Source organism: Pongo pygmaeus, chromosome 20 (genome assembly GCF_028885625.2).
Source record: "Pongo pygmaeus isolate AG05252 chromosome 20, NHGRI_mPonPyg2-v2.0_pri, whole genome shotgun sequence".
Lineage (NCBI taxonomy): Eukaryota > Metazoa > Chordata > Mammalia > Primates > Hominidae > Pongo > Pongo pygmaeus.
The window spans coordinates 43,643,809-43,669,970 of record NC_072393.2 but is presented as its reverse complement, the minus strand read 5'-3'; the positions used below and the strand labels follow the sequence as shown (position 1 = coordinate 43,669,970).

Sequence of the window (26,162 nt, the reverse complement as noted above, 5' to 3'; positions counted from 1 at the left end):
ACCAAGACTTTAGGGGAAAAAAAACAACAACAACAGTTCCCAAGAGCTTTCGGTAACACCACTGCCACCACCTTTGTTACTGGTGAGTCACTCTGACTGCCATTTCCAACCTCAGCCCCTGCTGTCACCTGGGTGCCCCCACACCCCATGTCCCACACACACTCGATTCCTCTCTGATTCTCCTGTGTTTCACAGCATCCTGATTGTTCATGTCTGTGGCCTTTGCTCTGTTTGGAATGACTTTTTCTCCCCTCTCTGTGGCAGACTCCTATTAGTCCCTCAAAGTTCTGTTCAGATGTCACCTCCAGGCAGCCAGCCTAGACCTCCAGGGCTGGGCTGTGTTCCCTCTTCCTCTATTAGAGTGCTCATCAGAGTGCACATGGTTTATACGATCCTCTCCATCACAGTCAGCAAGGGCTGACTACAGAACCCCCTCATAATTGAGTATCTCAAATACTCCTCCTGGCACACCAGAAAGCTCCTGAGACCCTTTGCTGAATGAAAGCTGAATGGTGGCTACTAGAAGAAGAAACAGTGGGCATGTTTCTCCAATTGAACAAGAGGCTTAGAATCTAACAATGGATGACTGTGGCGACTCTCAGAGAATGGTCCCTGGTGCAGCACCCCGAACCTACCAGGTCAGAAATTTGGGGCTCAGGCCTGGTAATCTGTATTTATCAAGTCCTCCTCTGGGTGATTCTAATGCCTGCTAAAGATTGAGAACCACTGGTTTGGTGGCCTGATCCCTGGTCTTAAGGCAGGTGGTTTCATTTTAACAAACTCACTCACTCCATCCTTTCATCCAATATATACCAAAGATCAGCCATGTGTCGGACTCTGTACTATGTGATGGGAGGTCTTGAAGAGCACGCTTACGCTCTCTGTCTCTCTCTTGCTGTCTTACAGGTGCACATACATGCACGTGCGCAAGCACACACACTCTTAGCTGGCTAAGAAGGATGGAGAGGGCTCAAGGCCACGGTCAGGAAATACACAGGGAATTGGGGGGCAGTGCCTTGCCTCAAGAGGGAGCTCCAGAGAAGGGTTCTGGAGAGGGGCACAGAAGCTCGAGTTGGTAGGATGGGGGGAGTGTGGGCGAGGAGTGTGAAGCATATTCAGGCCAAGGAAGGAACACCATCAAGGCTCTGAAATACAGACAGTCCCCCTAGGAAGCTGGGAGTGGCTAGTGTGGCTAAAGTGTGGCACTGCACGAGACTCGCAGGGGCCTTGGTGGCCATAGGGAGGGGCCAAAGCTGTGTCCTGAGGGCTCTGGGAGTGGTGGGAGGGTTTGGAGCAGGGGACAGGCATGTTCAGATATAGAAAGATCTGGCCGGGTACAGGGGCTCAGACTTGTAATCCCAGCACTTTGGGAAGCTGAGGCAGGCGGATCACTTGAGGCCAGGAGTTTGAGACCAGTCTGGCCAACATGGTGAAAATCCGTCTCTACTAAAAATACAAAAATTAGCTGGGCGTGGTGGCGGGAGCCTGTAGTCCCAGCTACTTGGGAGGCTGAGGCAGGAGAATCACTTGAACCCGGGAGGTGGAGGTTGCAGTGAGCTGAGATTGCGCCATTGCACTCCAGTCTGGCGACAGAGTGGTCTCAAAAAAAAAAAAAAAAAAAAGACACAGAAAGATCCCTCTGGCTGTTGAGTGGAGGATAGACCAGAGGAGGTGAGATGAAGGCTGGAAGCCCACTGTGGTGGCCTGAGCAAGAGAGCAGGGAAAGGAGGAGAGGGTGGGTGACAGAGATGCTCAGGAGGAAGACCACTGCAAGGAGAAGGAGGAAGGGGACATTCACAGGATGAGGCCCACAGCTCAGGCCCAAGGACTGGGAATGATGTGGCTGCCCCTGAGACAGGGACCTGGGGGCAGAGGAAGAACAGAGGGCATGAGGGCTGAAGGCAGCTGGGGAATAAGATCAGCCGGAGCCAGAGCCTGAAGGGCCTTGAATGCCAAGTTTATCCTGAGGGTACTGGGGAGCCATGGAGGGTTTGGGGAGATCTCTCAGGCTGCCAGGTTGCAGATGGACGCAAGTGGGCAGAACTGAAGCCTGAAAGATCTCGAAAACTGGGTAATGCTGGCAGCCTGGTCCTAGGGGCTTAAGGCTGGAGACAGTTAGATGCATGGCCGTGCTGCATGGTGGATGCTCTTGCTCGACAGGTGTCAAGAGAACAGAGAACAGCAATCAAAATTCTGCTGCAAGGAAAGCCAACGATGGGTCCTGCCCAGCCCGGCCCAGTTTCGCTCCAAAACACAAGACATAACCACCCCATGGGGTTCCTCTGAGGACCTTCAGGGGTCCAGAAACACCATAAAATGTCAAATAGAATTGTGGGGGTGTGCATTTGCTGGGGAAGAAGGAGCCACAGCTTTCATCAGATCCCTTAACATGAAAAGAATGGAGAGAAGCTGACCTTTCTGGGGATGGCTTGTATCTCACGTAGGTGGCCGAGCCGGGGGTGGAGAAGCTCCCAGAAGGCTGTCGGTAGGGAGGGACTCTGTCGGCCCCTGCTGGTGATACTGTGTAAGGGGTTTCTGGGAAGCTGACAGGCCTGGAAGGAGACAGGGGAGGAAGGAGGCAGAGGGTGAGTGGGAGGGTACCCCTGCCCTGGGAGGATGGACGGACAGACGGATGGATGGACGGACAGACAGACAGACCGACCGAACTTTCCCCCGCCAGTCATATCCCTTCTGCTATTCACTGCTCAGGATGAAGGGGAGGATGCTGAGCACAGGGCGAGAGAAGCTGGGATGCCCCTGGGCCCCTCTTCCCGGATCCACTGCGGCTGCCCGCAACCTACAGCTTCTGCAGGCTGCTCAAGACCGTTCTCGCCTCTGCCCCCTGGGGATGAGATGTCCCTCTGCAAGTTGGATTCCTTCATTTTTTGGAAAATTTTCTTTTTATCTTTTAATATATAATATCTTCAAAAGAGTATCTGTAAGTTATATTTGTCATCATCATAAAACAAACTCCCTGAAGCTACCACCCAACCCCAGGACTAGAACGGTGGTGCTAACATCTACCCGTGGGCTTCCCCACTTCCCATTTCCCTGCCTCCTCCAGGAAGAAGTCACTGTCCTAAATTTTGTGCTTATCAGTTCCTTCACCTTAAAAATAACAGAGTTTTACTTTATTTTATTTTTCAGAGATGAGGTATTGCTCAGTCTGGATTGCAGTGGTGCAATCACAGCTCACTGCAGCCTCCAACTCCTGGGCTCAAGCCATCTTCCCATCTCAGCTTCTTGGGCAGCTGGGACCACAGGTGTGCACCATGCCTGGCTAATTTTTAATAAATGTTTTTTACAGAGCCAGGGTTCTGCTGTGTTGCCCAAGCTCTCTAACTCCTGGCCTCAAGAAATGCTCCTGCCTTGACCTCCCAAAATGTTGGGATTACAGGCGTGAGCCACCGTGCCCAGCCTAAAAAAGCAGAGCTTTCATCGTCTACTTAGTATAGTGGATTTCTAACCCAGAGCTCCCCAGCACTGGGTCCCCAAACAAGAGGCCCACGGTGAAAGCTGAAGGGAAGGAGGGAGGGAGGAACAAGGGAGACATAAGGGTAAGAAGGAAGGTCGAAAGCCTGAGGCGAAGAAGAGGATGGAGGAAATAGTGTGGAGAGGGAGGGGCGGAGGATGGGTGTGGGCTGGTGGGGGTTGGGAAGTGTTCGTCCCTCCAGCAGGTGCTTACCTCTTGCTGTGCAGTGGTTGGGACTCCCGGAAGGGGACTATGGGGGTCTGCTTCGCGGGCCGGCTCAGGGACTGGGCATGGCCGGGAGTGGTTGGAGTGGCCCACTTGGAGGCTGGTAGAGAGTTATGGGATGTGGGCCCGCTCCACTGCCAGAGAGCATTGCTGCGGTAGGGGGGCCGGCCCCCAGGAGTGATGCTTTCCTGCTCCGTCTTGGGCTCCGAGGTATTCATGTCATAGGTCTCCGGCCAACCCCTGGGGAGAAAAACTGCATTACTCAGAAAGGCCCCAGCCCACCAACACGCGGGCCTGCTGTCTAGGCTGGGTTTTCCTGGCCCAATATAAACCAGGATGGCCTATTTTTTTTTTTTTTTTTTTGAGACAGAGTCTTGCTCTGTCACCCAGGCTGGAGTACAGTGGCACGATGTTGGCTCACTGCAACCTCTGCCTCCTGGGTTCCAGCGATTCTCGTGCCTCATCCTCCTGAGTAGCTGGGACTACAGGCAAGCGCCACTACGCCCGGCTAAGTTTTGTGTTTTTAGTAGAGAAAGAGTTTCACCATGTTAGCCAGGCTGGTCTCAAACTCCTGACCTCAGGTGATCCACCCGCCTCGGCCTCCCAAAATGCTGGGATTATAGGAGTGAGCCACTGCGCCCGGCTGGGGATGGCCTATTTTAAAAGTCAAGTGAATACTCCTTAAAATGGTCTGAAACTTACCAGCTCAGAGTCTTCAACCAGGATGGGACCCAACACAGAGACTACGACTGCCTGGCCCTTCCCACCTCATCTCCTCTTCCCTCCTCCAACTCGAATTCTCTGTTCCCTCCCCTCGCTTCTACCTGACCCAGGCCACACGGCTGCCAGTGTCCTCGACGGACCTGCCTGGCCCCCCTTAGCGGTACTCAGGGCCAGAAAGGCAGATGTCTTCAGAATCAAAGGACAGTAACTGCCTTGTTCCAAAGAATCTTAAAGGCAGCTGGAAGAGGAGCAGGTGACCTACTTTGCAGGGTGGTTAAAAAAAAAAAAAAAAAGCCATGAAATCCACAACCTTGAAATAGATGCAGAGAGACCTGTGACTCTCCCTAGACCAGGCTGGCACATGCACCGTGGTGCTCCTGGCTTTAGGTGGGGAGATCCGCCGGCTGGGCTGGCATTCTGCACTGCCACTGCAGCGCTGCATGGCGGGGGTCCCCGAGCTGTGCTCATGAAATCCACCTCCTGGCAGCTGTGAGAGCTGAGCTCAGAGGAGCCTTCAGCCTGGAAGCTCCCATGCCCCCATCGAGCTGATCCTCTGAGTGTCTCCTGAGTTCCCTGGAGCCACCCGGTTCATGGCCACCCAGCAAAAGATCTGGTGGATATGGTGGTTCAGAGGCTGCTATGGTCTGGATGTGTGTTCCCCCAAAAGTCATGTGTTGGAAACTTAACCCCCAATGCCACTGTTGGGAGGTGGGGCCTAGTGGGAGGAGCTTAGGGCAGAGCCCTCATGAATGGATGAATGCCGCTATAGAAAGGGCTTGCGGGAGTGGACTCTCTCTCTTCTGCTCTTCTGCCGTATTTGGATGTGGCGTTCCTGTCCTCCAGAGGTCACAGCATTCAAGGCACCATCACGGAAGCAGAAAGACCAAGCCCTATCCTGCCAGTGCCTGGATCTTGAACCTGCAGCCCCCACAACTGTGAGAAATGTATTTCTGTTCTTTATCTGTCATCCGATCTCAGTATTCTGTCACAGCAGCACAAAACAGACTAAGACAGAGGTGGATGCGCTCTGGCACCCAGGGCCCGACACACCGCACCCCTCGGTAGCGCCATGGCTGGAACTGACACTTGGCAGTGTCTTCTGGCTGTCCCTTTGGATTGGCAGCTGCCAATGTCTCACCAGGCACCAGGTGAGGAACAATAACAATATGAATGTCTATCAGAGCTTGTAGACGTGCCAGGCCCGGGGAAGAGGTAGGGACAGTTACCATCACTGTCTCCAGGCAGCGCACACCTGCCATTCCTGCCTGCCTGGTGTCTCTCCCCACACCCCCTCTCCTAATAACAAGTGTTTGTTAATATGGGCTCTGGGTGGGGCTGACCCCACTTCTTGGCTCCAGGTATAAGCATGTGACCCAGGCCTGACCAATTAGAAGCTTTCTCCAAGCCCCCACCCTGACACAATGACTAGCACAGAATTGTCATGTGCTCTAAGCAGGGCCAACGAGAGATAACGAGCATCAGTTGTTTGTTTTTTTTTGAGATGGAGTCTTGCTCTGTCACCCAGGCTGGAGTGCAATGGTGAGATCTCGGCTCACTGTAACTTCCACCTCCCAGGTTTCAGCGATTCTCGCGCCTTAGCCTCCTAAGTAGCTAGGACTACAGGCGTGCGCCACCACACCCAGCTAATTTTTGTATTTTTAGTAGAGATGGCATTTCACCATGTTGCCCAGGCTGGTCTCGAATGCCTGACCTCAAGTAATCCATCCTTCTTGGCCTCCCAAAGTGTTGGGATTACAGGCGCGAGCCACCAGACTCAGTTCTTTTTTTTTTGAGATAGAGTCTCACTCTGTCACCCAGGCTGGAGTGCAGTGGTGCGATCTCGGCTCACTGCAACCTCTGCCTCCCAGGTTCAAGCGATTCTCCTGCCTCAGCCTCCCGAGTAGCTGGGATTACAGGCATGTGCCACCATGCCTGGCTAACTTTTGTATTTTTAGTAGAGATGGGGTTTCATCACGTTGGCCAGGCTGGTCTCAAACTCCTGACCTCAGGTGATCCGCCCACCTTGGCATCCCAAAGTGCTAGGATTACAGGCATGAGGCACCGCGTCCTATTCTGGAACTGTTTTGAAAACCATTAGGGAAAAAGATCTATTTCCACTGGGGATGCTGGGCTGAAGAGACCTAAGTTCAGAGCTGTGGGAGGGGGAGGCAGGAGACTGACTGAGAATGACAGCAAACATGGAAAGGTAAACAAGGGACAGAGACTCCTGGTGAGGGTGTCTGAGTCCCTGGATATGGCTGTGCCTAAATGCTGTCCCATCTCCTAGTCTTGTCGGGTATGTGAGCCAGTGAAGACTCTCTTTTCCTGCGCCATGTTTCAGTCTGTTCTGTTGCTGGTACACAGAGTCCTGATCAGTACATCACCTATTAAAGACAAGTAAACTGAGGCACAGAGAAGTTAAATAACCCATCCAAGGTCAAACAGCCAGTAAGAAGTAGAAGTTGGATTTAAATATTTAGTACATTGACTCCAAAGCCCACAACTTTAACCACCATGGACAATGGCCCTACCGTATAGTGGTTTGGGAGCCACTGGGTAGCTTTCTTATGTCCTTGACTTTTCCTTTAGTTACTTTATTTTTTTTTTATTTGGGACGGAGTCTGGCTCTGTTACCCAGGCTGGAGTGCAGTGGCGTGATCCTAGCTCACTGCAACCTTCGCCTATCGGGTTCAAGCAATTCTCATGCCTCAGCCTCCTGAGTAGCTAGGCACCAGGCATAGTGCCTGCCACCATGCCTGGCTAATTTTTGTGTTTTTAGTAGAGATGGGGTTTCACCACGTTGGCCAGGCTGGTCTCAAACTCCTGACCTCAAATGATGCATCCGCCTAGGCCTCTCAAAGTGTTGGGATTACAGACATGAGCCACCGCGCCTGGCCTTTTCCCTTAGGTACTGATGGCTTCATCTTGGGCTAAGAGCCCCTGGGTATGACCTCAAAGAGAAAAACATAGCTGGGCAGTCCCAACTACTCACACAACTCAGTCTGACATGGGAGGATCACTTGATCCCAGGAGTTCAAGGCCAGCCTGGGCAACACAGCAAGATCCTGTCTCCAAAAAAATAATAACTAAATAATTAATAATAATAATTAAAATATAAAGAGGAAAATATTATTCAATCACTTTGAAGGCAGCATGGGCTGGGCGCAGTGGCTCACACCTATAATCCCAGCACTTTGGGAGGAAGAGACGAGAGGATCACTTGAACCCAGGAGTTCTAGACGCTGTCTCTTAAAAAAAAAATATATATGGGCCGGGCGCAGTGGCTCACGTCTGTAATCCCAGCACTTTGGGAGGCCAAGGCGGGTGGATCACCTGAGGTCGGGAGTTCAAGACCAGCCTGGCCAACATAGTGAAACCCCATCTCTACTAAAAATACAAAAATTAGCCAAGCATGATGGCAAGTGCCTATAATGCCAGCTACTAGGGGGGCTGAGGCAGGAAGATCGCTTGAACCTGGGAAGCGGAGGTTGCAGCGAGCTGAGATCATGCCACTGCACTCCAGCCTGGGCAACAGAGTGAGACTCCATCTTAAAAACAACAATAACAACAACAACAAAAATGAAGGCAGCAAGCAGCATGGAGCGGTACAGAGCCAGGGCTGCAGGGCCAGACGGCTGATTCAGATTCTAGCCCCGTTATCACCTACATGGGTGTGGGTGAGGAATTCTCTTCTCAGAGCCTCAGTTTCCTAATCTGTAAGATGGGGCTGGCTGTGAGCATTCTCTGAGCGTTAGCAGAGTCTGCACATGACAAGTGCTTAACAAATCAGAGCTGATGCAGTTGCCTCCTCCGGCTGATTCTAAGGACAGTTTACCTGCTTTTCCCACAAACAGAAGCAAAAGCCTCACTTCCACTTTCTGAAATCCAACCAAACCAACTTGGGGCTCTGGAAAAGATTCTGCCCCAGCTCCTCCCGGCTCTCGCCTTCCCCAGTGATCTGAAAATGATCATCATCTAAATCATCAAGAGCTCAGCAAATAATGAAGATTCCTGGGCCCCATCCCAGATTACATGCATCAGAATCCCCAGAGGCAGGGCCCAAGGATCTGCATTTGACTGAGCTGCCTGTGATGATGCTGATACACAATAACATTTGAGAAGGCCTGCTTCATTTATTGATTTAAAAAAAATTTTTTTTGAGACGGAGTCTTGCTCTGTCACCCTTGTTGGTATGTAGTGGTGCAGTCTCGGCTCACTGCAATCTCCACCTCCCGGGTTCAAGTGATTCTCCTGCCTCAGACTCCTGAGTAGCTGGGATTACAGGCGCCCGCCACCATGCCCGGCTGGCTACATTTTGTATTTTTAGTAGACACCGGGTTTCACCATTTTGTCTAGGCTAGTCTCGAACTCCTGACCTCAGGTGATCCGCCTGCCTCAGCCTCCCAAAGTGCTGGGATTACAGGTGTGAGCCACTGCGTCTGGCCCTTGAATTGTTTGTAAGGATTAAAATGACATAACACGCATCCCTGTCTCCCAATTCCATCCTCCAGTTTCAACTACCAGAAGCAACCACTGCTCCCACTTTCTTATGCATTCTTTTTTTTTTTTTGAGACAGAGTCTCGCTCTGTCGCCCAGGCTAGAATGCAGTGGCGCGATCTCACACTACTGCACTCCAGCCTGGGCAAGGAGAGTGAAACTTCGTCTGAAAAAAGAAGAAAAACAAAACAAACCAAAAACAAACAAACAAAAAAACCCAAACAAAACTCCAGCCTTGTGGCCTGGGGGTAGGAGGAAGACACCGTGCATTCTCCTCGGTGTCTGAGAGCATGGGGTCGGCGTGCAAGCCATGCGGCCTGCCTGGTGGCAGTGAGAGCACTTCTGTCCCGTCCTCACTGCTCCCCTCAGAGCTCGCTACAACAGACATTTGAGCCAGGGTTACATCAACAGGCTGGAGAGAGCCCAGAGCCGGGGTCATCAGCTCTGCAAATGAGGTCAGCTACACACCTCTGCATTTGAAGAACAAAAACCACCCAAGTCCTGACCCATGCCCACCCCTGCAAACGGGAGATCCTATTTCAGCAGCTGCCTTATAAAGGGAGCAGGAGGGAATGTCTTCCCCCTGAAAAAGGCAGGGAGAAGAACTCGTCTGTCTGGTTGCACTCTCCCTGGCCCTGTCTCCCCAAAGCTGGAGAACCACAGACTTTTCTTTGCCTTTCGGTTTGTCCCTACCTGCATGTTTGGGGTAAGAGTCATGCGACGGGCAAACTGGCTTATCGTGTGCACCCGTGGGAGTGTGTGGAGAAGGGTGCACGTCCTTCCCCGAGGAGCGTAGCCACCAGGGCACTCGCCTGTGGGGTTATCTGGCCTTGACTTGCCCCTGCAGAGATCTAAGCAGGTGTGGCTGGGCTGTGGCTCCGGGCAGGGTAGGAAGGCGGCAGCAGAAGAGGGCTGGGAACGGGAGACACCTGGGGCATGACTGGAGTCCTGAGGCTGAGCCATCCGGGATGTGGGTAGGGGTGGCCGCACCCTCAGGTTCAGGGTTTAGGCCTGCCCAGAACTGTCCCCCACCAAGTGGAGAGACAGCAAGCACGACTCAGGAAGGTGAGGGTGGGGACATCACTCACATGCCCGTGTATTAATAGCTCGTGATGGCTTTCAGAGGCTGCAGAGTATAATGGAGACAGGCCGACCTGGATTTGAATTTTGCTTTGCTGCTTACTAGCTGCGCAACTCTGCAGAGTGACTTGTTCGCCCTGGGCCTCGGTTTTCTCGTCTATAAAGCAGGGATCACACCAGCCCTGGTGTGCGCCAGCAAGGTCATATGTGAATATGGCACTCATCGTCACCCCATCTTGTGCCCTCCTCTGGCTGAATCTGCTGCAGCCACGCAGGTCCTCTTTCTGGTCTGTCTCCAAGCCAAGGGCCTTTGCCCTCACCTTCGGGCCTTCCCGGACAACCCTGTCCAATGTGGGTTATGTGCCCTTTATAGTCCTCACATCCAGTATCTCGGCGCCAGTGTCTCTCGAGCACCTCCTATAGGCCAAGTACTGAGCACCTCCTATAGGCCAAGTACTATCCCACATGCTTTTTTTTTCTTCTTTTTTTTTTTTTCTGAAACAGAGTCTTGCTGTGTCATCCAGGCTGGAGTGCAGTGGTGCGCTTGGCTCACTGCAACCTCTGCCTCCTGGGTTCAAGTGATTCTTCTGCCTCAGCCTCCCGAGTAGCTGGAACTACAGGTGCGGACTACCATGCCCAGCTAATTTTTGTATTTTTAGTAGAGATGGGGTTTCACCATATTGGCCAGGCTGGTCTCAAACTCCTGACCTCATGATCCGACCCGCCTTGGCCTCCCAAAGTGCTGGGATTACAGGCGTGAGCCACCGAGCCTAGCTTTTTTTTTTTTTTTTTTGAGAAAGCTTGAGTGCAGTGGTGTGATCACAGCTCACTACAGTCTCAACCTCCTATCTCACCCGAGTAGCTGAGACTACATGCATGTGCCATCACACCTAGCTGATTTTTAAAAATTTGGGCTGGGTGCAGTGGCTTATGCCTGTAATCCCAGCACTTTGGGAGGTCGAGGCGGGCAGATCACATGAGGTCAGGAGTTTGAGACCAGCATGGCCAACATGGTGAAACCCCGTCTCTGCTAAAAATACAAAAATTAGCTGGGTGTGGTGGTGCATGCCTGTAGTCACAGCTACTCGGGAGGATGAGGCAGAAGAATCGCTTGAACACAGGAGGCGGAGCTTGTAATGAGCTAAGATCATGTCACTGCACTGCAGTCTGGGCAACAAGAGTGAAACTCTGTCTCAAAAAAAAAAAAAAATTTGTTGTAGTGGCGAGGTCTTGCTATGTTGCCTAGGCTGGTCTCGAACTGCTGGGCTCAAGGGATCCTCTGGCCTCGGCTTCCAAAAGTGCTGAGAGCCACCAGCACTCCACAGTCACAAGCCATTCACTGGGTCTGGCCTGTCCTACGTGCTTTACAAGTTGGATCTTCTTCAACTTCACAAACGCTCTTGTGGAAAGGACGTTATTGTCCTTGTTTTACAAATGAGGAAACCGGGCACAGGGTGGTGAGGCCACTTCCCTAGGGTAAAAGTTAACAAGGGGAAGAGCTGGGATTCAAACCTAGACAGCCTGCCTCACTGCAGAGCCTGCCTCCCCTGCTATGCTCTCCTGCCTCCCCACTCTGTGATCTGAAATCATCTCATTCATTTACTTGTTTACTGTTTGCCTCCCTTGACCCATTGGGGCCTCACTCCATGAGGCCAAGGCCTCGGCTGTCCTCTGTGCCCTGTTTCCAGAGCTGGGAACACGGTGCGTCTCTCTCATTGGTCACTTCTGGAGGTTGCTAGGGACCAACTCATTATTCTGAAAACTGTATTTATCTCGTCTTCTCTGTACAAATTATACCTCAGGGTAATTAAACGGTTACTGAAAGAAAGCTCTTTTTATAAGCATTCCAGCCAATACATGAAGAAGGAACGACAGAATGAAGATGGCACTCGTCTGCAAACCGTCATGAAACGATGGATCTAGGCAGCACCTAGCAGTGGCTGCTGGGCTGTGAAACAGGGCTGAAGGGGACATGTGGTGATGGCCAGGTGCCGCTGTCTGAAGCCTCTGCTCGCCGTTAGTGTCACTTGCAGAGGGACACCAGGCATGCAGTGCCTTCTCACAGATGCATACCTAGGAGTGCTGCGGCCGAAAGACATCCCACTGGGGCCTGAGCAAGCTTCCATCTTTGACTCTAGTTTACAGAAAATACCAGTGGTGGAGCAATAGGCTAAAGGACACCATGGGAAGGCCGCCAGCTAAAGCCAGGAAGGGGGAAGCTCTAAGGACAGGTGACCTGGTTTCTTTCCAAAATAAACTGCAAGGAAAAGGCCAGGTGCGGTGGCTCAAGTCTGTAATCCCAGCACTTTGGGTGGCTGAGGTGGGCGGATCACCTGAGGTCAGGAGTTCAAGACCAGCCTGGCCAACATGGTGAAACCCCATCTCTACTAAAAATACGAAATTTAGCCAGGTGTGGTGCTGCATGCCTGTAATCCCAGCTACTCAGGAGGCTGACACAGGAGAATCGCTGGAACCCAGGAGGCGGAGGTTGCAGTGAGCCAAGATTGCACCACTGCACTCCAGCCTGGGTGACAGAGTGAGACTCTGTCTCAAAGCAAAAAAAAAAAAAAAGAGCCTCAAGAGATACATCAATCAAATGCTAGGAGAATTCTTTTTTTTTTTTTTTTGAGATGTAGCTTCATTCTTGTTGCCCAGGCTGGAGTGCAATGGCACGATCTCAGCTCACCATAACCTCTGCCTCCCGGGTTCAAGCAATTCTCCTGCCTCAGCCTCCGGAGTAGCTGGGATTACAGGCATGTGCCACCATGCCCGGCTAATTTTGTATTTTTAGTAGAGACAGTGTTTCTCCATATTGGTCAGGCTGGTCTTGAACTTCAGCCTGGTTCAGGCTGGTCTTGAACTCCCGCCTGGTGATCCGCCCGCCTTGGCCTCCCAAAGTGCTGAAGTTACAGGCATGAGCCACCACACCCGGCCAATAGAGAATTCTGATGAACAACTGTTTAAAAAAACAAAGAGATGAGGTCTCCCTCTGTTGCCCAGGCTGGAGTGCAGTGGCACAATCATGGCTCCCTGCAGCCTCAACTTCCTGGGCTCAAGTGATCTTCCCACCTCAGCCTGAAAATAGCTGGGGCTACAACTGCAATATTTTTTTTTCCTCCTTTAGGCAGAGATGCAGAGATGCAGAGATGGGGGTCTCACTGTGTTGGCCAGGCTGGTCTTGAACTCCTGGCCTCAAGTGATCTTCCCACCTCAGCCTCCCAAAGTGTTACGATTATAGGTGTGAACCCAGTCTAGATAGTTGATACTAAGAAAGTGCTGTTGGCTGGGTGCAGTGGCTCACACCTGTTAACTCCAGCATTTTGGGAGGCTGAGGCGCATGGATCACGAGGTCAAAAGATTGAGACCATCCTGGACAACATGGTGAAACCCCATGTCTACTAAAAATACAAAAATTAGCTGGGCGTGGTGGCACATGCCTGTAGTCCCAACTACTTGGGAGGCTGAGGCAGGAGAATTGCTTGAACCCGGGAGGCAGAGGTTGCAGTGAGCCGAGATCGCGCCAATGCACTCCAGCCTGGCGATAGAGAGAGACTCCATCTCAAAAAAAAAAAAAGGAAAGAAAAAGAAAATACTGTTAAGGCCAGGTGTGGTGGCACAAGCCTGTAATCCTGGCACTTTGGGAGGCCAAGGCAGATGGATCACTTGAGGTCAGGAGTTTGAGACCAGCCTGGCCAACATGGGGAAACTCTGTCTCTACCAAAAAATACAAAAATTAGCTGGGCATGGTGGCACATGTCTGTAGTTCCAGCTACTCAGGAGGCTGAGGCTAAGGCAGGAGAATCGCTTGAACCCGGAGGTGGAGGTTGCACTGAGCCGAGATGGTGCCACTGCACTCCAGCCTGGGCAACAGAGTGAGATTCCATCTCAAAAAATAAAAAATAAAAAACAAACAAACAAAAACAAGAAATACATGAAATTACTGCTAAATTTGCTAGGTGTAATTTTTAAAAAAGGTCTTTATTGTATAGAGGCACATTCCAGGATCTGGAATTGTTTTAGATAATCTAAGATGACAGGTGGGGCAGGAAGAAGATATGGAGATAATAAAACAAAAAACAAAAAGCTGGCCGCATGTTGGTAAGTGCCCAGAGGGCTCAGTATACTTTTGTTCCCCCCAGTCAGATATTTCCTTTTATTTCTTTTTAACGTTGGTGGGTCCATAGTAGGCGTATATATTTATGGGGTATATGATATGTTTTGATACTTGTAATACACTTTATGTTTGAGATGTTCCGTTAAAAAAATGAAACAAACAGCCTGGGGAGGCTCAGCACTTTGGGAGGCTGAGGCGGGTAGATCACCTGAGGTCAGGAATCAAAGACCAGTCTGGGCCACATGGTGAAATTCCGTCTCTACTAAAAATACAAAAATTAGCTGGGCGTGGTGGCGGGAGCCTGTAGTCCCAGCTACTTGGGAGGCTGAGGTAGGAGAATCGCTTGAACCCGGGAGGTGGAGGTTGCAGTGAGTTGAGATCACGCCACTGCACTTCAGCCTGGGCGACAGAGCAAGACTCCATCTAAAAAAACAAAAAACAAAAACAACAAAAGAAAAAAAACAAAACAAAATAAATAAGTCACCTACCAGTTTCCCACTGAGCGTGGAATAAAACCCAAGCTTCTCTCATGGCCTATGAAGCCCACACCGCCTGCCTGGTCACTTCTCTGTCCTTTGCTCTCAGCTCTCACTCCTGCTCGCTCTGCTCCAGCCACATGGGCCTCCCTGTACTCCAGGAACGCACCACCCATGTACACTGGGGAGGCTGTGCCCTGGCCAGCTCCTGTCTGAAACCCGCTGGCCAGAAAACCACATGGCTGCCTCCCTGTGGAGCCTCGCGGAGCCTTCTCTGCCCGCCTTGTAAGCAGCTCTCCCACCATTACCCTGCTTTAATTTCCTTCTGAGACTTAGCACTACCTGATCCGGTATGACACACCTATTTCTTCACGGCCTGTCTTTCCCTGTAGAACACAAACCGCAAGAGAGCAGGCACTTTGTTGTGGTCACTTTGAACAGAGCTTGCACATAGTAGGGGCTCAATAAACACATTTTGAACAAACGAATGAAGTGTGGGGGGCCCACAGGCAAGCGACTATTAACATCATGTGCTTCATGTAGGAAACGGGAAGAATGAGGCTCTCCCCTCACAGGGCAACCGTGGAGATTAAATGTGATCCAGCAACTGGCATACAGTAAGCGCTCCGTAGATGTGCCCTCCCCCTCCTGTCACCGATGCCACTATTCCTGCCTAGAAGGGCCTGCCTATCCCCCCTCTATTGGGACCTCAAGTGACAGTGCCAGGGAGGTCTCATGCCAGCGATCTAGGAGCTGCCACCCACCACCTGGCTGAAAGGTGGAGGCCCTTACCTCCGGGGCGTGCCGTCCTCGAAAGGCGGGATGATGACCACCTTCACAGTGACAGAGGTGCGCAGCAGGTCGATCATCTGGTCGTGGGTCAATGTGACCACGGCCACCTTGCAGATCTCCACCAGTCGGCTGCCCTGCCGGAGGCCGGCCTGCCAGGCGAACCCGTAGTCCTCAACCTCGGCCACCGTGCCGTCGTACTTCACATGGAAGCCCAGCTGCCCGAGCCCGTTCCGCCGCAGCGTCATGTCCACCGTCTCCCAGCCATTGGTCATCACCTGTAGGCCACAGGCAGGATCGAGCCTCAGAAGCTGCTTGGGTCAGCTCCTCCGGAAGACCCCTGGTCACGTTCCCTGCTTTGAAGCCAAAAACCTGCCGACTCCCATCTATTAATACCTTCCCGGGCGATGGCAGGGGATCCGCAGGGTGAACACGCACCTGGTCCCAGCCTGGCTTCCTGATTTCTGGAGGGGAAATGTGGATATGCAACCCCGTGGCTTCTAACCTTGCAGAGACCATGGCAGTCATGAGCTATGACTCCAAAGGCCCCGAACTCCCTCCTTCCTGGGGTCAGTGGGATTGCATTTCTTGGCTCCCTTGTGGTTGGGTGGGGCCCTGGGACTTGTTTTGGCCAATGAATTGCAAGTGGCACTGACATGTCCTCTGGGCTGCGGTATTTGTTTATTTTATCATTTTATTATTTATTTATTTTTGAGACGGAGACTTGCTCTGTCGCCCAGGCTGAAGTGCAGCGGCATGATCTCAGCTCACTGCAATGTCTGCTTCCTGGGTTCAAGCGATTCTCCTGCCTCAGCCTCCTGAGTAGCTGGGATTACAAGTGTGTGCTACCACGCCTGGCTAATTTTTGTATTTTCAGTAGAGACAGGGTTTTGCCATATTGGCCAGGCTGGTCTCGAACTCCTGACCTCAAATGATCCACCTGCCTTAGCCTCCCAAAGTGCTAGGATTACAGGCGAGAGCCACCACACCCAGCCAAACCTGCTTTAAGCCACTAATACTGTATCCTGACTGACACAAAATACTCTAACCAAAATACACAAGGAAGCAGCAGACCAGAAGTACTGGGACCTTTTCTAGGTTGGGAACTCACACTATATTCTTTTACTTCGTGACACCATTCTTTTTTTTTTTTTTTTTTTTTGAGACAGAGTCTCGCTCCGTCCCCCAGGCTGGTGTGCGGTGGCGTGATCTCGGATCACTGCAACCTCCGCCTCCCGGGTTCAAGCGAGTATCCTGCCTCAGCCTCCCCAGTAGCAGGGATTACAGGCACACGCCACCATGCCCGGCTAGTTTTTTGTATTTTTAGCAGAGACGGGGGTTTCACCCTATTGGTCAGGCTGGTCTCGAACTTGTGACCTCATGATCTGCCCGCCTCGGCCTCCCAAAGTACTGGGATTACAGGCGTGAGCCACCACGCCCAGCCTTGTGACACCATTCTTGGAGGAAGAAACCCTTTCCCCATCTCCTCCTCAGACCTTCCCCCAACATGGAGCTGATCGGACCACGCAGGGCCTGGCCTCCAGGACTCCCTGCTTCACTGGGTGAGATATTCCCCTGGATAATGTGTTACCATAAGATCTGAGGACCCGCTGAATAGAGCCCTGCTCCCTCCCCCCAGCATGCTGTTAAGTGATCCCCTCCTCTTCTTGGGATAAAAACAAGATGAACGTAACCAGCCATGGCTATTAAGCAAGTTGTTAAGAATGCCTGCCCTTTCCTAAAACTGCGTTATGGAAAGATAACAGAATGGCTTACATTTCCTGTGAGAAGTCATCCCCTGACTAGAAATGATGCTATGTAATGTACCTATCAGAATGCCGGCTTTCATACTTTTCTCACCACCACTTGAAGAAAGGAATAATTTTTTTTTTTGAGACGGAGTCTCGCTGTCACTCAGGCTGGAGTGCAGTGGCCCGATCTCAGCTCACTGCCACCTCTGCCTCCCAGGTTCAAGCAATTCTCCTGTCTCAGCCTCCTGAGTAGGTGGGATTACAGGCATCTGCCACCACACCCAGCTAATTTTGGTATTTTTAGTAGAGACAGGGTTTTACCGTATTGGCCAGGCTGGTCTCGAACTCCTGACCTCAAGTGATCCACCCGTCTTGGCCTCCCAAAGTGCTGGGATTACAGGCGTGAGCCACTGCGCCCGGCCAAGGAAAGAAATAATTTTATGTCACAAACTACTCTACACATTCGTGTTTTACACACACGCCCACAGACACAAATATTCCTTGCAATTCAAATCCGTCACATTCTTGAATGTGGATAGCAAGAAGTAAGCGTTTGGATGGTAAAGTACTTACCTGAAAATGTCACTGAATCTGTTTGGTTCCTGATTTGGACGGCGAGAATTTGGAAAGTGGGGGAAACATGTATGACCAAAACAATGCTTCATAAAATATTCTTATCTTTAGTCACTGAGGCGCACTGTGACACTTTTTATTCTTTCCCATCCTATTACTATGGCAGAATCCTCATGAAGGGGATCAGTGCCCATATAAAAGAGGCCTGATGTGGTGGTGTATGCCTGTAATCCCAGCTACTCGAGGGGCTGACACAGGAGAATTGCTTGAACTCAGGAGGCAGAGGTTGCAGTGAGCTGAGATCACACTACTGTACTCCAGCCTGGACGACACAGCGAGACTGTCAAAAAAAAAAAAAAAAAAGAGGCCCAAGGAACTTGTTCACTTCTTCCACTGTGACAGCAAGAAGGTGCCATCCGTGAAGTTGAAAGGGGCCCTCACCAGATACAGAACCTGCGGGTGCCTTTATCTTGGACTTCCTGGCCTCCGGAACCGGGAAGAAATAAATTGCTCTTGCTTATAAGCTACCGCATCTAAGCTATGTTGTTATATTCAGGCTAAGTGGACTAAGACATCTAACCTTTAACATTGTTGCAACTCAGGCTGAGTGCAGTGCCTCACGCCTGTAATCTCTGTAATCTCAGCACTTTTCAGAGGCCAAGGCAGGAGGACCGCTTGAGCCCAGGAGTTCAAGATGAGCCTGGGCAATATAGCAAGACCTCATCTCTACTAAAAATAAAATAAAATAAATTAGCTGAGCATGGTGGCATAGGCTTGCAGTCCCACCTACTCGGGAGGCTGAGGTGGGAGGCAGGCTTGAGCCCAGGAGACTGACACTGTAGTGAGCGATGATTGTGCCACTGTACTCCAGCCGGGATGACACCAAGACCTTGTCTTTAAAAATTAAAGTTAAAATTAAAAATAAAAAAAAATTACATCTCTGTGATTGATTTTATAGCCCATTCATGGGTGACAATGTGTTTATTTGACAATAAGGAATTATCGTTAATTTTTTATTTTATGTATGATGGCTATGTTATGTTTTAAGAGTTGTATCTTTTAGAAATAAATATTGAAAAGTTTACGGATGAAATGATAGGATGTCTAGGATTTGCTTCAAAATAATTGGGAAAGAGAGGGAGGGAAGAAAGAAACAAGATCAGCCATGGGTCAGTAACTGTTGGAGATGGTAATGAAGACTGGGGTTCTCTTTTTTTTTTTTTTGAAACGGAGTTTCACTCTTGTTGCCCAGGCTGGAGTGCAACGGCACAATCTTGGCTCACCGCAACCTCCGCTTCCTGGGTTCAAGCAATTCTCCTGCCTCAGCTGGGATTACAGGCATGCGCCACCACGCCCAGCTAATTTTGTATTTTTAGTAGAGACGGGGTTTCTCCATGTCGGTCAGGCTGGTCTCGAACTCCTGACCTCTGGTGATCCAACTGCCTTGGCCTCCCAAAGTGCTGGGATTACAGGTGTGAGCCACTGCAGCCAGCCAAGACTGGGGTTCCTATATGATTCCCTTTGCTTTAGTGTATGCTTGCAATATTCTATAATTAAAAAGTAAAATTGGGCCGGGCACAGTGGCTCATGTCTGCAATTCCAGCACTTTGGGAGGCTGAGGTCTGCAGATCACCTGAGGTCAGGAGTTCAAGACCAGCCTGGGCAACATGGTGAAACCCCGTCTCTACTAAAAAAATACAAAATTAGCTGGGCATGGTGGTGCACATCTGTAATCCCAGCTACTTGGGAGGCTGAGGCAGGAGAATCGCTTGAACTGGGGAGGCGGAGGTTGCAGTGAGCTGAGATTGCACCATGGCACTCCAGCCTAGGCAACAGAGCGAGACTCTGTCTTAAAGAAAAAAAAAGAATTGTCTTGGGCCTCACATGAAATACACTAACACTAATGATAGCTGATAAGCTTAAAAAAAATCACAAAAAAACTCATAATGTCATAATGTTTTAAGAAACTTTATGAATCTGTGTTGGGTGCCATTCAAAGCCATCTTGGGCTGCAGGTTGGACAAGCTTGCTCTAAATGTTAAACTTTGGTAACTAACTAAATACATCTGGGACTGTAACCAACCTGTGGATTTAAGACCTTCTCCTTGTCTGATTTAGCCCCATCTGATAGGTTCTCCTGGCATCCTCCACACCCCCCCTTTTAAGCTCTTGGCACTTGAATTGCATGGGGTTTTTTTTTTTTTTTTTTGAGACGGAGTCTCACTCTGTCGCCAGGCTGGAGTCCTGGAGTGCAGTGGCGCAATCTCGGCTCACTGCAACCTCCGCCTCCCGGGTTCACGCCATTTTCCTGCCTCAGCCTCCTGAGTAGCTGGGACTACAGGCGCCCGCCACCACACCCCGCTAATTTTTTCGTATTTTTAGTAGAGATGGGGTTTCACCATGTTGGCCAGGATGGTCTCGATCTCCTGACCTCGTGATCCACCCGCCTCCGCCTTCCAAAGTGCTGGGATTACAGGCGTGAGCCACTACGCTTGGCCGAATTGTGTGTTTAATATCTGTCCCAGAGAGGAGTCCCATGAAAGTAGGCCTGGGTCTGCTATGGTCATCGCTATGTCCCAGCACTGGGCTGGCCAGGCCAAGGCCAGGCGCATAACACCACTCATTCAATTAACCAGTGATGGGATACCGTTAGTTCAGGATGTCTGGGGCAGTTGAGTCAGGCTGCCAGGGAGAGTGTGGAATCTGTACCCTGTGGGTGCTTCACAAAGAGAGAGACGCACTGTCATGAGTCATTCAAAACGGGCCTGCCCCTCCACGGGAGATGGCTTATGTCACCATTCCCTGGCCCACTGGTTCCCCAGCAGGCTCTGGGGCATTGAGACTGGGGGTGGGGGTGGGGGTATGGCTGTGGAAATGTGCTCTAAAAGGACTCTGCCAACAGTAGGCACGGGGGTGGGTGTGGGACAGAGTGGCACAGTGAGGATGTGGGTAAAACATGTCACCTGGCACGGTGCCTGGCATGGTCCCTGCTCAAGAAACGCGAGCTGCTGTCAAGATTAGGGGAGGTGGAGTAGCCTAGCGTTTAAGAACCCAGGCTTGGCTGGGCATGGTGGCTCAGGCCTGTAATCCTAGCACTTTGGGAGGCCAGGGAGGGTGGATCACTTGAGGCCAGGAGTTCGAGACCAGCCTGGCCAACACGGCGAAACCCTATCTCTATTTAAAATGCAAAAATTAGCTGGGCATGGTGGCGGGCGCCTGTAGTCCCAGCTACTTGGGGGGCTGAGACAGGAGAAATGCTTGAACCCAGGAGGTGGAGGTTGAAGTGAGCCGAGATCGCTCTGCTGCACTCCAGCCTGGGGGACAGAGCAAGACTCCATCTCAAAAAACAAAACAAAACACCCCAAAACCCAGGCTCTTTGGGCTCTGGGCAAGTCAAGGTATCTCTGGGCCTCAGTTTCCTCATCTGCAAAGTGAGGACCTCATCAGGCTTTTGTGAGCAAGAGACGCAAAACCACCCAAGGTGCTGAGCAGGGTCTGACGCAGAGCTGGTGACCATTTGATGCTCGCTATTGCGGCCACTATAGCGTACGATGCATTCATGCCCGCACTCGGTTCCTGCTCACTCAGCGGCTACTGTGCACCAGATGCTGGCCCAGGTGCTGAGGACGCGCCAGTGAACAGATAACACACAGTGCATGGCAGACGGTGGTTAAGCAGGCAAAGCGGGGGAATGTGCTCCAAACCAGGGGAGGGGGTGTGCAATCTTAGATAACGAGGCCTCACTAACAAGGCGACATGTGACCAAAGGCCTGTAGGAGGAAAGGCAGTGAGCCATGTGGTGATCAGAGAAGTGTTCCAGCAAGAGGCACGGGCGGTACAAAGGCCCTGAGGCTGGACACCGCCCTAGCATGAGCATGAAACCCCAGAGGTCTGCATGGCTGGGGCAGAGAGCGCAACAGTGACATGAGGTCAGAGAATTCGACAGGGAGCCAGGTCACAGCCGGCCTCATGGGCTTCCGTAAGGACTGAGGCTTTAACCTAGAGTGACCTGAGGGTTTAAGCAGAGAGGTGATGTGATAAGATTGCTCTCACTACCACATAGAGAACAGGCCACAGAGAGGCAAGGGCAGGGGCAAGAAGGACCAGAAAGGACACTACCAAAAGTGTCTGGGAGAGACCAGGGTGGCTCGCGCCAGGATGAGGGCTGTGGGAGAGGTGGCTGACGCCTGCCTATGGAAGTGGAGCTGACGAATGTGGGCATGAGAGAGTGGAGCCCAGGCTGATGCCAAGGCTCTGACATCCGCAAATGGAGGGATGGAGTCGACCTTTTTTTCCCTAAAACCTTATTTGAGTAGAGGACTTCTATTTTACTAAGTCAGGAAACCTCTGAGAGGGGTGGGGAGGAACACAGGAGTTTGCTTTTGTTTGTTTTTTTGAGACAGAGTTTTGCTCTGTCACCCAGGTTGGACTGCAGTGGCTCACTCTCAGCTCACTGCAACCTCTGCCTCTCGGGTTCAAGCAATTCTTTTCCCTCGGCCTCCCGAGTAGCTGGGATTACAGGTGTGTGCCACCACGCCTGGCTAAGTTTTGTATTTTTAGTAGAGATGAGGTTTTACCACGTTGGCCAGGCTGGTCTTGAACCCCTGACCTGAAATAATCCATCCACTTCGGCCTCCCCAAGTGCTGGGATTACAGGTTTGAGCCACCGTGCCTGGCCACTTTTTCATTTTTTTTTTTGAGTCCAGGTCTTTCTCTGTTGCCGAGGTTGGAGTGCAGTGGTGCGATCATAGCTCATGGCAGCCTCAAACTCCTGGGCTCAAGTGATCTTGGCACTCAGCCTCCTGAATAGTTGAGGCCATAAGTGTGCACCACCATGCCCAGCTAATTTATTTTTTATTTTTATTATTTATTTATTTTATTTTATTTATTTTATGTATTTATTTTTTTTTTTGAGACGGAGTCTCGCTCTGTCGCCCAGGCTGGAGTGCAGTGGCACGGTCTCGGCTCACTGTACTCCGCCTCCCAGGTTCATGCCATTCTCCTGCCTCAGCCTCCCAAGTAGCTGGGACTACAGGCACCCGCCACCATGCCTGGCTAATTTTTGTATTTTTAGTAGAGACGGGGTTTCACTGTGTTAGCCAGGATGGTCTCAATCTCCTGACTTTGTGATCCACCCACCTCGGCCTCCCAAAGTGCTGGGATTACAGGCGTGAGCCACCGCACCCGGCCTATTTTTTATTTTTATTTTTTGAGACAGACTCTAGCACTGTCACCCAGGCTGGAGTGCAGTGGCACGATCTCGGCTCACTGCAAGCTCCGCCTTCCGGGTTCACATCATTCTCCTGCCTCAGCCTCCTGAGTAGCCGGGACTACAGGTGCCCACCACCACGCCCGGCTAATTTTTTGTATTTTTAGTAGAGACAGGGTTTCACCGTATTAGCCAGGATGGTCTTGATCGCTTGACCTCGTGATCCACCCACCTTGGCTAATTTATTTTTTGATTTTTTTTTAGAAACGGCATCTCACTATATTGCCCAGGCTGGTCTCAAACTCCTGGGCTCAAGCAATCCTTTCTCCTCAGCCTCCCAAAGTGTTGGGATTACAGGCAGGAGCCACTGTACCCAGCAATGCAGAATGATTCTTGTTCCTGCTTTTCAGATGAAGAAACTGAATCACAAAGAAGCTAAATAACTTGGCTCAAGGTCATGCAGCTGGTAAGTGGCAGTGCTGGGACTTGAAGCCAGGCCTTCTGACTAGATCTTGTGCTCTGAACTGCCGTGCTGTATGCTATCTCTATTTAGCACGCATGGCACGCCGTTCTGCCAAACCCACTGCAGAGGCAATCACTGACCACAGTGTTCTTTCTTGTGGAGCTTAGATGGGGCCTGAGTACTTCTCAGCACAATGCTTCAGGCAGACAGCAGCTAAGCTGTCACCAATCTGCCACTCTTGGTTTGTCCACGAGGGGTTTAGGGGAAGATTTCTACCTAGACTGTGAGTCTTTGTCTTTTAATAGGGCAAGTTAAACCATTCACATTTACTGTGATTACTAACATGGAACTCATTCCTGCCATATAATTTTATGTTCCTTTGTGCTTTCTTGTATTTTTTCCTCCTCTCACCTCTGCCCTATCCTTTAATGGTTTGGACATTTTTCATTCTATTTTAATTATTTTAGAAAGTACTCTTACACTTTTTTTTTTTTTTTTGAGACAGGGTCTCATACTATTGCCCAGGCTGAAGTGCAGTGGCGTGATCTCAGCTCACTGCAGCCTCAACCTCTTGGGCTCAAACAATCCTCCCACCTCAGCCTCCCGAGTAGCTGGGACCACAGGCATGCACCACCATGCTTTGCTAATTTTCTTGTTTGTTTTTTTTTTTGTAGACAGAGTCTCACTATGGTTACCAAGGTTGGTCTGGGAATTCCTGGGCTCAAGCGATCCACCACCTCAGCCTCCTAAAGTGCTGAGATTACAGGCATGAGCCATGGCACCTGGCCTACGTTTTTAACCTAAGCTTAAACTTATACTTTCTATCAATGTCCAAGGTTAATAAGTATCTCTTGTTTTTCCAAGGTAATAGCATGAAGATCCTTAGATCTCTGGTACAAACCTTCCAAAGGAAGAACCTAGCTGCAGAACCCACAAGATGTCTAGTTTGTCAGTGACAACTGTGATTCTCTCCCGGCCAGTGCGTGTCTTAGCCTAACTGACTGGGCTGGGGAAGTATTTCAGTGGTTCCTGAGGCCGAAACCATACAAATCGCCGCCCTATTGCCAGGCTCTCTCCCTTACCTTCAGTCTCTGCACGATCTCCCTTATGTCCTCCACAGAACCCTCTGTCGCCTGTAGAAAGATGTGGTCCCCTCGTCCATAGAAGATTTTGAGTGTGGAGGAGTCTGGAGTCCAGCCAATGACATCCCCGCAGTAGCAGTTGAATACCACCTCCTTGGTGCGTAGGTCCAGGAGCACCACAAACTCATTGGAAATTCCCAAAATGCAGTCGATTTCCACCCCCTGGGCGTAGTCCTGGGCCGCCACCCTCCAGGCGATGGCCCCTGCGCTGTGCTGCTCAGCGCCAGCCCGTGCTTTTGTCTTTTCCTTCTTCTTGGAGGTCAGGGAGATGAGGTTGAATTTGCCGGTGGAGTCGATGGGGGTGTTGGAGACACAGTTTTCGGCCAGGTCCTTGAGATACTCCTGGCGGGTCCTGGTGGCCATGGTGTGGAACTTGTCAGACTTGTGTGCGGCGTTCTCAGCGTTAATCACCTTGGCCAGCAAGAAGTCTCTGAAGACGTCGGATTTGCGGAATGTGGTTCCACTGGGGATGGGGGGGCCGAAAGGAGGAGCGTCTTTGGATCGGGTCACAGCCATACTGTGGAGGGAGAGATTATTTAGATGGTGGGAAGAAAGGCACTAAAACACTTTAGAGAGAAAATGTTCGATCAAAAAATAGGAATAGGGTTTTTTGTTTGTTTTGTTTTGTCGAGACAGGTCTCACTCTGTCACCTAGGCTGGAGTGCAATGGTGCAATTATAGCGCACTGCAGCTTTCACCTCCTGTCCTCAAGCAATCCTCCTGCCTCAGCCTCCCAAGTAGCTGGGACTACAGGCTCACACCACCACGCCCAGCCAATTTTGTTTATTTTTTGTAGAGACGAGGTCTCACTATGTTGCCCAGGCTGGTCTCAAACTCCTGGGCTCAAGCCATCCTACCTCCTGGGCTTCCCAAAGTGTTGGGATTACAGGTGTGAGCCACCACACTCGGCCAAATGGTTTCCTTCTGAAGAATGAAAGTCCATGTCTAATTAGTAAGTTGCTGGCTAACCAGATTCAAAATCTAATAGAAAGTCAGCTGGGCGCAGTGGCTCATACCTGTAATCCCAGCACTTTGGAAGGCTGAGGTGGGCAGATAATCTGAGGTCAGGAGTTTGAGACCAGCCTGATCAATATGGTAAAACCCTGTCTCTACTAAAAATACAAAAATTAGCTAGGCGTGGTGGTGGGTGCCTGTAGTCCCAGCTACTCGGGAGGCTGAGGCAGGAGAACGGTGTGAACCTGGGAGGCAGAGGTTGCAGTGAGCCAAGATGGCACCACTGCACTCCAGCCTGGGGGACAGATCGAGACTATGTTTCAAAAACAAAAAAAGTGTTAGGGCACATACACATTTTCTATAAAGCAGATGTCTGAACATCCTCTGACATCAAAGGGTAATTCCCCAAGGACTGTTCACTTATTCGTGTTTTAAATACACATAGACCGTGTGGCAGATCTTACAGTTTGGCAAAAACCTACTCCCTCAGGGCAGTGGCACAATCTCGGCTCACGGCAACCTCTGTCTCCTGGGTTCAAGTGATTCTCCTGTCTCAGCCTCCCGAGTAGCTGGGATTACAGGCGCCTGCCACCATGCCTGGCTAATTTTGTATTTTTAGTAGAGACGGGGTTTCTCCATGTTGGTCAGGCTGGTCTTGAACTCCCGACCTCAGGTGATCCGCCCACCTTGGCC

The 26,162-nt window shown here is 50.9% G+C and overlaps 1 protein-coding gene across 7 annotated transcripts in view; it reads right to left on the bottom strand.

Annotated features, from left to right (window-relative positions):
- The window catches only part of SIPA1L3 (signal induced proliferation associated 1 like 3), a 300,743-nt gene that overhangs the window by 62,938 nt on the left and 211,643 nt on the right, over positions 1 to 26,162 (bottom strand). For 5 of the 7 annotated variants that reach the window (XM_054462531.2, XM_054462535.2, XM_054462532.2 and 2 more), the window contains 4 exons: positions 24,456 to 25,032; positions 15,381 to 15,655; positions 3,686 to 3,937; positions 2,415 to 2,552 (listed from right to left, as the gene is read on the bottom strand). In XM_054462531.2, the coding sequence (XP_054318506.2) occupies positions 2,415 to 2,552; positions 3,686 to 3,937; positions 15,381 to 15,655; positions 24,456 to 25,032 (1,242 nt within the window). The remainder of the gene's footprint in view (positions 1 to 2,414; positions 2,553 to 3,685; positions 3,938 to 15,380; positions 15,656 to 24,455; positions 25,033 to 26,162) is intronic. The other 2 variants (XM_063657662.1, XM_063657661.1) reach the window with 1 other exon arrangement.